The sequence below is a fragment of the Nicotiana tabacum genome, chromosome 11 (genome assembly GCF_000715075.1).
Source record: "Nicotiana tabacum cultivar K326 chromosome 11, ASM71507v2, whole genome shotgun sequence".
In the NCBI taxonomy this organism is placed as follows: Eukaryota; Viridiplantae; Streptophyta; class Magnoliopsida; order Solanales; family Solanaceae; genus Nicotiana; species Nicotiana tabacum.
The window spans coordinates 66,914,508-66,925,634 of NC_134090.1; the positions used below are offsets into that span (position 1 = coordinate 66,914,508).

Consider the following 11,127-nt stretch of genomic DNA (forward strand, 5'->3'; position numbering starts at 1 on the left):
TGGAAGTTCTTCAGTTCTCTCAGAATTTCTCTCTCTAAACTTCTCTCGTCTTCTTCCCCATTCATCCTCACAACTGAAGCTTCCAACTATGGATGTTATCATGCATCTCCATATCCTCCATATAATTTCCTCCTATTATCAATTTCCCTATCGATTAATAAACCAATTATATATGTCTCACTAACAGTCCCATCTTCTCCCTATAAAGCCAATCCTCACACGCAATATCTCTTCTATCTTCAATTCTTTTTTTTAAAACTAAAAACACCTTTTAACAAGAAGGAAGGGGAGAAAAAAAAAATAAGAGATTGGGAACGGGAAGAAGAGGAGGAGCGCAGGAATGACATAGCATAGGGAATGAAGGACAGAGGGAATTGGGTGGGTGGGCGGGGTGGAGAAAGGGGGAGAAGGGACGAGTTTGATTTGTTTATATTTGCTTTTTCTTTTTATTCTTTTAGTTATTATTTATAATTATTTTTATTTTCAGTATTTTTTTAATCAAAGATTTTTTTATCAACGCGCCTTTTAAGCTTGATTTGCATGTACCTTTGCCACAAAGATAAAGCATAGGCAACGGTCAAAGGTGTTTATTGATATTTATTTTATTGAGTTGAGGTGTTTAAATAGGAAAGTTCTAAGTTTACCGCATTGACAAACAAGTATAAGTTTAGGCGGCCCAGAGGCCATTTTGCCTTTATTAAAAGAACGAAAAATGCCTAAAAATGCCACTCAACTTTCAGAAATGGCCTATCGATGCCATCCGTTAAAAATTTGCTATTTCCATGCCATTGTCGTTAAAGAAATGGCCTATCTATGCCATTATTTGACTAACGGATGGAATTTATTTTTAAATTTTTTTATAAGACTTGAATTTCCACGTGTCTTGTTATTATTTATCTGAATTAACCCCTGCCCCACTTAATTCTAACCTTGGTTAGATCCATCTACCCATACCCAAACCTAACCCGGTTAAAACAAAACAAATTCCTAACCCAAATCTAACCCTTCATACCAAATCCCCACCCTCCAGTCGTCTCTTTCATAAAAAAACCCCATTTCTCAAAATTCCCTCTTTAGTCTTACTAGGTTTCGAAAGGAAGCAAAGCTATTGTCGAAGGTGGCTTCAAAATTTGATTTTGTTGGAAGATTAATGTAATTATCAAGGTTAGTAGATCCAAAAACTTATTTAATTTGGTGGCTGGGGTTTAATAGGGTGCGTGTAAATTCAGTTCATGTGGGGTTTGTTGTGCATGTGGGGTTACATGTTTTTGTCTTTTATTTGGGGATGTCTTTCAAATGTTGTGCATGTGGGGTTTAATTTTATATTTTTGTTCTTTCTATGCCGGTCCCCCCAAAAAATTGTCTTTCTAGGATTTTGCTATTCTTGTATTTTTAATTGCCGAAATATGTAATTCTGATTTATTCCCTCAATTTTCTATTTTGTTTTCCTTTTGCATGTGAACTTCATTGAAGCATGACTGACACAGTTGACGTGTATTTCAACTATGGGGGTGAATGGGTAATTTCTCCAGAAGTATTGTATAATAAGAGGCTGGTCCATATGTGAAATAGGTTTGACCCAGATTTGTTGTCTTATAAAGATTTATGTGAGAGTTCACAAAAGAGTTAGGGTTTATTGAAGTGAAACAACTTTTAGTTGTTGGGCCGTCGGGTAGGTTCTATATAATTGATGGAGATGATGGTATCAGGGCATTACAGTCTTTTATTACAGGTTCTATATATAACTTCAAAATCATAAACTTGTTTGTTGTAGATGAGTTAGAGTCGATTGTCCATACTCAAAGTATTCTGCACCATACTGAAACATTCCATGTAGATGTTGAAGCAGTATCTGAAAATGAGCATGTTATTGGGAACTATGATTTTGATATTGATGCTCCATCTGATGTTGAATATGATTCTGAAGGACTTGAGGTTATTAGCAAACAAAGGAGGAGGGTAGTGAGTGATAGGTTGAAGAACTTTAAGGATTTGGATAAGGGCATGACATTTAAAGATATTGTGGAAGCTAGAAGGGTAGTGAACTATTATGCAATTGCTAATGGATATGGCTTGAAGATTGAAAAAAACATATCCTACTAGAGCTAGATATATTTGTGATGTTGGATGCCCTTTTAGATGTTCTATCTCAAGGGCTAAAAAGACTAATGAGTTTAGTATAACATAATTGTAATCCTTGTTATAAAATCCAAGGGTTGATGCAAAGATATTAGCACAATACTTTAAGAATAAACTACAAAGCAATCCCAAGTATACTATTAAAGATATGAGAGGGGAATTAGAGAATGATTTTAAGCTAAATGTGACAAGATCTAAGCTTAAAAGGGCTAAGGTGATGATCCTTGAGAAGTTAGATGGGAGTTTCAAGGATGAATATAACAAGCTTGAAGCCTATGGTCAAGAACTAAGACTATCTAATCCTGGGAGTGATGTTGCAATCAACATATCAAAGGATGCTTTGAAAGAAGGAAAAAAGAGGTTCTTGAGATTGTACATATATTTCCAAGCTTTGAAGCTAGGCTTCAAAAGTGGACTGAGACCACTTATTGGTTTGGATGGTACTTTCTTGAAGGGAAAATTCAAGGGTCAGCTATTGGTGGCAATGGTACAGGATTCTATGAATCAGTTCTATCCACTTGCTTGGGCAGTGGTTGACAAGGAAACAAGCAGGACCTGGAGTTGGTTTGTTGATCTTTTGAAGAGGTCTTTGGACCTAAATAATGGGGCTGGAGTGACATTTATATCAGACATGCAAAAGGTACCATACTCTTATTTCAATTCTGTTTTTGCTTCTGTTTTTTCTTATGTTCTCATCAGCCATCACAGGGGTTATTAGATGCTGTGAGCACTGTACTACTTGATGCTCATCACAGGTATTGTGCTAGACACATTGAAGCCAACTGGTTAAAAAAATGGAGGAGTGGGGAAATGAGGAAGTTGATATGGTGGTGTGCTTGAAGTACTTATGAAGAAGAGTTTAAAGATCAGTTGTTGAGGCTTGGGGGATGTCAGAGGATGTTGCTAGGGACTTGATCAACTATCCACCAAAAGCATGGTGTAGAGCCTACTTTGATACACAATGTAAAAATCTAATGGTGGATAACAATTTTACTAAGTCCTTCAATGCATGAATTCTAGATGCCAGACATATGCCAATTATCAAGATGTTGGAGAACATAATGATCAAGGTAATGGAAAGGCTTGCAGACTATGAAGGCAAAGCTATGAGCTGGACTGACAATTTCAGTCCACTATATATGAAACTATACCATGACTATAGGGAAATATCACATGTTTGCACTTTGAACTTTAATGGAGACAATGGCTATGAAATAATAGAAGGTAAAGACAAACATACAGTGAATCTTGAGAAGAAGAGATGTACCTGTAGGTTGTGGAATTTATCTGGAATACCTTGTCCCCATGCTATTAAGGCATTGATGCATGAGAAGATTGAACCAGTGACACAAATACACTGGTGGTATAGTAAGGAGGCTTACTTGCTAACATACAAGTACAAAATTCAGCCTGTTAGAGGGGTGCAATTCTAGAAAGTTCTGCCTAGTCAGGCCATGGAGCCACCTGAAATTGTCAAGATGGTTGGAAGACCCAAAGTAAAGAGGAATAGGGTTGCAGATGAAGCTTTGAAGAGGAAAGGTGAGTGGAGTAGTTCAAGGAAGGGAATTATAATGACATGCAGACAATGTGGTGATGAAAATCATAATGCAAGAGGATGTTACAAGGTAAAGCTTTATATTTATTGTAGTTTATGAAATAATTACAGTTTTTGTTGATTATTTACTAACTATTGTCTTTGGTTGGCAGGGTAGCGGGGCTAGACTTGGTTCAAACAAAGGAAAAGTTGTGGACACAACCCTCACAGTGACATCTTCAGAAGATGAAACACAAGAGTTTGATGAAGCATTCTTTGAAACTGAAGTGGGAACACAACAGTCACAACAGTCAGTATTTAACACTCAAGCTGGAACACAAGAGTTCAACAGTTATGGACCTGATGTTGGAGATGATGAAGACCCAACAATTAGGCCAATGGTTATATCTGAAACTAACACAAGACTAGCCATGAGGAAGGTACAGATGATTGCAACTGGTACAAGAAGGATCCAGTTTACTGGAGATGAAACAAGTGTAGCAACACCAACAAACCTGCCTTATTCACCCACAAAGGCTACTTGGAATGGAAAACCAGCAATTACTTCAAGCCAACTTCAAGCAGAAGTTAGAAAAAAGAAGTACAAAATGAAGGCAATGAAGGGCCAATGAGAACCAGCAGATTGATTGAAAGCTAGTTTACTATTTTTTGTAATTAGCACTAGCAGCTAGACTGTTTAAAGTATTATTTTTTGTAATTAGCACTAGCAGCTAGAGTGTTTAAAGTACTGCTTTTTATAATTAGCACTAGCAGCTAACCTACTATTTTTTGTAATGTTTAGCTAAGCAAAATATTGTGTGAATACAGTTTGACACTGCTGAATGTGCAGTTTTTATGTCCAGGTTTTGCAGTGTTGTTTAGTTTCAGTTATGTGCAGTTACTGCAGTGTTCAGCTTCAATTCTGTGCAATTTTATGTTCAGTTTTGCAGTGTTATATGGCATCAATTATGTGTACTTTTAATGTCCAGTTATTGTTTCCATGTTTGAAAAGGATAAGAGCAAATTCACAAGCCTATTTATCTCATGCCATCCAAATAGTCCTAATTCATAAAATGTTCAGCAAGCCTATCAACTTCAAAACTGCACAATGATTGTGCATTAGCTTTACCAAGTCTAGCTATTACAAGTTCACAATATAGACTATTACATGATTCGGGAAGATTGGAAACATGTCCAAATTACATAGAACAAACATATACCTAACAAAAGACCAAACTTTTGAAATTCTAAGCAATGATCATTACATAGATCATTTGGTAGCTCATGCTGCCATGAACACAATAATGCAAACGAACAACCTAATCAAGAAAATCAACTGTCGGAATACTTTTCCCCTCAACTCCATAATCTTCAAGTTATCCTCAATAGCAGATGCTTCAAGTGCATCCAATCTTTCCCTCAACTCTGTTATCGTTGCAACATCAATAACACCAGAAGCTTCTAAATCATCTATCTTCTTCAACAACCTATTTCTTTCAATTTCAAAAGCTTCCAATTTTCTCTTTTGACTGCTAATGACGATTACAGCTCGCGGGGGAAATTAAACATCGTCTCATTCCCAATACCCACAACCTTGTTTCTGCCAAGTAATTATACAATAAAATCCCCGATTATGTTCCGATAAAAATAAAACATTACACAAAAAATGCCGAATTGCATTATGTAAATTATACTTACTTCAGGCAATGGACACTTGTAAAAACGTCTCCCACAGTTCATAGGAGTTGTCGCCGTAAAATGATGCGCTACAAATCCACAACGACACTTCCTCTTTGAGTCAATTGAGTTGCTTGACCCATCCGACATTTTTGAAGCCACCTTTGACAATAGCTTTGCTTCCGTTCGAAAACCTAGTAAGACTAAAGAGGGAATTTTGAGAAATGGGGTTTTTTTTTATGAAAGAGACGACTGGAGAGTGAGGATTTGGTATGAAGGATTAGGTTTGGGTTAGGGATTTGTTTTGTTTTAACCGGTTTGGGTTTGGGTATGGGTAGATGGATCTAACCAAGGTTAGAATTGGGGCATGGGTTAATTCGGACAAATAATAACAGGACACGTGAAAATTCAAGTCTTATAAAAAACTTTTAAAAACAAATTCCATCTGTTAGTCAAATAATGGCATAGATAGGCCATTTCTTTAACGGTAATGGCATGGAAATAGCAAATTTTTAACGGATGGCATCGATAAGTCATTTCTGAAAGTTGAATGGTATTTTTAGGCCTTTTCCGTTAAAAGAAAAAAGATTGGTAGTCCTCAATTTTTATTTTTATAATAATTTTCATCCTTTTAAAATAAAGAAGAAATAACCGTCTTATTATTTTTTTCTTACTCCCTCCGTTTCAATTTATGTGAACTCATTTGACTGTGCACGAAGTTATTGCTGTTTCTTGTTCATCAGGCGATCTGAGGTAGTCCTGCAGGCGTCCGCAGGCCTTGGCGTCTCCTTCTATCTACTATTCTTGTTTCTTTCATGTATTTTCAGAGACAGTGTTGTATTTATTTCTTTCAGACCTTTATTTGTAGTACTCCTAGACAGTTTGTGAAGTTGTGACACCAGTCTTGGGTAGATTTGTTATGGATTGGTATTAGCAGTATTATTAAATCTTTACAATGCAGTCTTCCGCTTATTCAATTATGTTGTTATCTAATTGTTGGCTCTTAACCGTTATCGGATTAAAAATGGAAATAAGGTAGATAGTTCAATTGGTTGACTTGCCTAGCTTTCACTAGTAGGCGCCATCACGACTTTCGAGGGTGGAAAATCCGGGTCGTGACAAGTTGGTATCAATAGAGAGAATACTTCTGAACTTGTGGTGTAAAATGAAGCATATATATTTTATGTGACTATAAATCATTGCATAAAGGTAAATTATTTTCAAATAGGGAAAAAAATCATTCTTTTTGGCACGGACCAAAAAGGAAATAGTTTAGATAAATTGAAACGGAGTAAGTATTTATTAGAGCAATTTCAGTCAAAGGCGAACGTATGGTGATGTTCAACGATGCTGAAATTGAAGCCATTGATATATTTCCCATCCGCTAGGCCACATACTGTGGTCACAGAAGCTTCAACTGTTCCTCTCCAACTCGCCGGATCTCCGGTTGCCGACAAAAATTCCGGGTTCTTTCCGGTGAATTCACGCAAAGAATCTCCTCATAAAATATTTCCCAATTGCCGTCGCTTAATCCACCGTTCTCGTTCTGTATCAATGGAATCTGCCGGTGTTAATACGACGACGTCGCCGTCCGTCGTGAAGCTGAAAGTTATAGAAGCAACGCCAGAGAGTTTTAAAGAGTTTGGTCAAGTAATTGAGGCGTCCCTTGATGGAGAAGAATTTGGACCTCGTGATGCTCAGCTTGACTTGAGCCGTGGCATTCCCAGGTCAGGATTCTTCTTTATTTAGCTCAGATAACATTTTCTTGTATAAATTGATGCTCTTCTGAATAAAAACTGCTGTTGCTATGACGAATTAGTGTAAGATCAGCTTCAATTGAACTCATTTTCATACAAATAAGATTAGAAAACCGAACTATGTAGCCTAGGAATAGCAAAAAAATGAATCTTGGCTGTTTGTATTTATTGATAACCAAAAAATTCCCGAGGGTTAGTGAGCATGATCTGAAACTTTATAGATAATGGGCGTGCACCTTTAACCTTCTCCACTGAATACCACACTTTTGTCTATGGCATATTCAAACCCCTGATCAGGGGCGGCTCTAGCATGCTGATTACTGAGTTCGGCTGACCCAGTAACTTTGGTCTAGGCCCTGTATTTGTCTGAAGAAATTTATTAAAATGTACAAATTATAAAGTTAGAATCCAGTAACTTAAAAAGACTAGAATTCTGAACTCATATCTTCAAATCCTAGCTCCGCCTCTGCCCCTGATGTGTGCCTAACCCACATATCACGAACTAATAGTTTTTCTTTTTTAATTTATCCAAATATCATTTGTTGGATTAGTAACGGAGATAATTAAGTGCATTGAGCTGTGTACTTGGTGTTTTCTGTCAGGTTTTACATTATGCAGCTTAAAGATAGGTCGCTTGGGTTTTCTAATATAACACATCATGCGAACGTGACACAATGTCTTGGATCTATTGGAGGCAATGTTTGGTATCTTGGAGTTGCTAAGCCATCTATTGTGGATCCAGCTGATATCAAGGGCGCCAGGGGTGCTGATATTGTGCAGTCACGTTGTGGGCACTTTTATGTGCCTCCTGCTGTTGATGAAGTGCAGGCTTTCAGAATTTCAGGTCCAAAGTTTATAAAGCTGAATCATGGTACATGGCATGCTGGGCCACTATTTACAGATGATAAAATGAACTTTTACAATCTGGAGCTGAACAATACTAATGTAAGGATCTTCTGTTTTCTACTTTTACAGTTGAATTGATCACATTTATGCATGTTGATTACATGCATCATGGAAATACTGTTTTAGACTAACCAGGGAATCACCCCCTTTCTTTTCTTGGTAACGTTAAGTATTGTTGTTTTGGTTCTTAATTTTTAAGCCTAGTTGCTTCTGTTGATAAAAAGAGTGATGATTCACCAGTTTGAAGCTTTAGTGAACCAAACTTTTGGAAAAGAAAATGCTCCAGAAGATGAAAACTTCTAACACAGGACCTCTATGAGAAACTTATATAAGCAAAATTGATATCTGGGAGGGCCGGAGCTCAGCATCTTTTTCCTCCCATTTCTCTGGGCAACATTTCACATCTATTGGGATGTGATGGAAAACTAAATTTGTGTTTATTCATGTCATTATTCTGATTCATACGTTACAATATCTTCTAACTACCATTATCATGTGTTGAAATGTTGTAGCTGTCTTATTTATAAGCTGTAAGTTGTTAGAGAATGATTTTCTTATTTATATTTTTGGTATGCAACATGCCCCTCCCCTTCCCATGGGGGCCAGATTCTTTTTCTTGGGTTAAGCACGTAATATTTGGTTGACAGATGATTGCGAGACTTGAACTCTCCATTTGTTATGTAAAGTGTTGAAATGTGTGAATCACCTTCTTAAACATATAGTAAGGGAGCACTTTCATTTGTGTATTATATGGCTGCAGCAATGTGTTTAGATCTCGTGCTGGGTTTAACAGTCATAAAGAGCCATTTAACACTAAAATAACCTGTGCAATATGTGAATGGGCACCATCAAGTTGAGGACAGACTAACATCGTCAAGGTGGTGCTGGCCTATAAAACCTCATTTGGTGAATAGTTGTTTTATATAAGCTATATGCAATGAATGCATCAGTTCTTTTGTGGATGTATTGATCTATTGTACATGTGCAGGTGGTTGATCACACAACACATGATTTCATCAAGAAAAATGGGGTGGTTTTCCTACTGGATGATTAGGAAAATTGCTAGCATTTCAAGCTTCGATGAGCAATAGGCTGGGGGGATAGTCATGCAGTTTAGAGAACTACCAATGTATCCCTTACATACGTAACATAAGTAAGGCCTGACTAGCACTGCTTTCTGGCTTTTGCTTGTGCTGTTAACAACTGTAGATAGCAGCACCGTTTACTCTACACTTGGCAACAAAACTATGCTCTTGTAATTGCTTTGTATTTGTAAATGCAGCTCAAGACAAAATCTTAATTTAGTTTCTCTATTTATCTTTCATTACTCTAAGAACTATATAAGAATAGTCGTCAACTCTGCATTGGTGAGCTTGCTTACAATGCATGTCCCAAGTCCAGATAAAAGTGGAGGTTGTGGAAGGTTGACCGTTATCACTAGTCAATTTAGGATGAATCATCATAGTACAAAGATATGAACAATGAGTATTCAAATAGTCCATACCATCTTGCTTGGGATCGAGCTTTAGTTGTTGTTGTTGTAAGCATTCTTCAGTCAAATAATTTTTTTAGTGTTTTAGTCATTATCATCTCCATTCTTTGCTGTTCTTAGGTTTTGGTATATGGGAACCAAGGACTTGTTTGACTAGAAAACAGCGATTTAAGAAGTGTTTGTTATAGATACCACTAGCAATTTGAACATGCTTTCTTGTTTTTTTTTATCCGTATTAAATATGGATCGGGTCGCATAATTGATCCGTTTTTTCATTATCCGTTTTCGACTCGAACCATATCCGACCCGACCCGCTCATTTGCCACTCCTAATCACCAATAACAGATATTGTTGGCGTCACTTGTCAGCCGGTTCAACTGCATTATACATTTCATCCCACGTCAGACCTATTGAAAGGAAGGCAAGGAATATAGCGCCATATATTTTTCAAAGTGAAACCTATTTGTCTACTAGGGTTCCAGATATTTATATATTGTAGGTAAATGCTTTACTAATACAGATACTCCACAGTAGAGCTCCGGATATGTATATAGGTGAAGGCGAATGCTTTACTAATACAGATACAACACATATACGACTGAGGACTCAGTGAGAACTCAGTACCTTAAAAACCGATGGTGTACTCCTTTCATTTTACGTGAACATGTTTGATTGAGCAAGAAATTCAATAAGAAAAAGAAATACTTTTAGAATTTATGATCTTAAACACGTTATAGTATTAGTATAGCTATAAAATCATGGTAGTAATGATAAAATGAAAAGTTTATAAATAAATTATTTTCAAATATTATTTTTTTGAAATAGACAAAACAAATAATGTGGCTAAATTGGAAGAAACAGGGGCTTAGGGGTGTCAATGGATCGATTCAGTCAGTTATTTTATAAAATTTGTACCATATTATTTTTTCGGTTATCTATTTTGTGTAACAAAAATTAGACTTTTTAAAATCGTCCAAATCATCTTGGTTTCTCTTTGGTATCGATACAGTTTGATTGTTTTTGGATATATTTTTCTAAAAAAAACATCATGTAAGAGTTTCTAGTAAAAGTTAGAACGCGATTAGAGGCGTACTTGCATATAGCTTTGGTAAAATTTTCTAGACATTTTTACTTTTTAAAAGATGATGAATTAATGGAACATGAAAGATGGACAGAAAAAATTTAGATCCATTCCACCATTCTACAGTTTACGGGGTAAAATTGATTTATAATAAATGGTCGAATTGTAGTATAACATGTGGAACTGAAGATAGGTAAAATTGTAAAAGTCAAGTCAAATAACGACCAATATCGGATACAACAAATTCAACCGACATCAGACAAATACCGAAGGGACCATGGTCAACGAGAGAAGATCGGGTATTTGCCATCGGATAATATTCAATGAGGGAATATTTTCTCACATTAAATGAGCAACCGTTGCAGAGAATATTTGCATTCATGGTCTGCCGTTACGTGCTCATCAATAACTCTTTTTATCACTTAAGATGAGCTTGATCCTAAGATCTTGTTTCCTACGTAAGGCTATAATAATAGGCTCAACAGCCATTGTAAGGGAGAAAATTCTTTGCAAACATATGCAGTACTTTACTTTTGCTCTC

The 11,127-nt window shown here is 36.4% G+C and overlaps 2 protein-coding genes across 2 annotated transcripts; both read left to right on the forward strand.

Moving 5' to 3' along the window:
• Positions 1-2,287: 2,287 nt before the first annotated feature.
• Positions 2,288-3,572, forward strand: LOC142165880 (uncharacterized). Its single transcript, XM_075224265.1, has 3 exons — positions 2,288-2,779; positions 2,839-2,894; positions 3,167-3,572. The coding sequence occupies exons 1-3, from the start codon at positions 2,288-2,290 to the stop codon at positions 3,570-3,572; spliced, it is 954 nt and encodes a 317-aa protein (XP_075080366.1).
• Positions 3,573-6,663: 3,091 nt separating this feature from the next.
• Positions 6,664-9,335, forward strand: LOC107785953 (uncharacterized). The gene is made up of 3 exons (XM_016607379.2): positions 6,664-7,077; positions 7,710-8,052; positions 9,002-9,335. The coding sequence occupies exons 1-3, from the start codon at positions 6,698-6,700 to the stop codon at positions 9,065-9,067; spliced, it is 789 nt and encodes a 262-aa protein (XP_016462865.1). The 5' UTR covers positions 6,664-6,697; the 3' UTR covers positions 9,068-9,335.
• Positions 9,336-11,127: the final 1,792 nt, after the last annotated feature.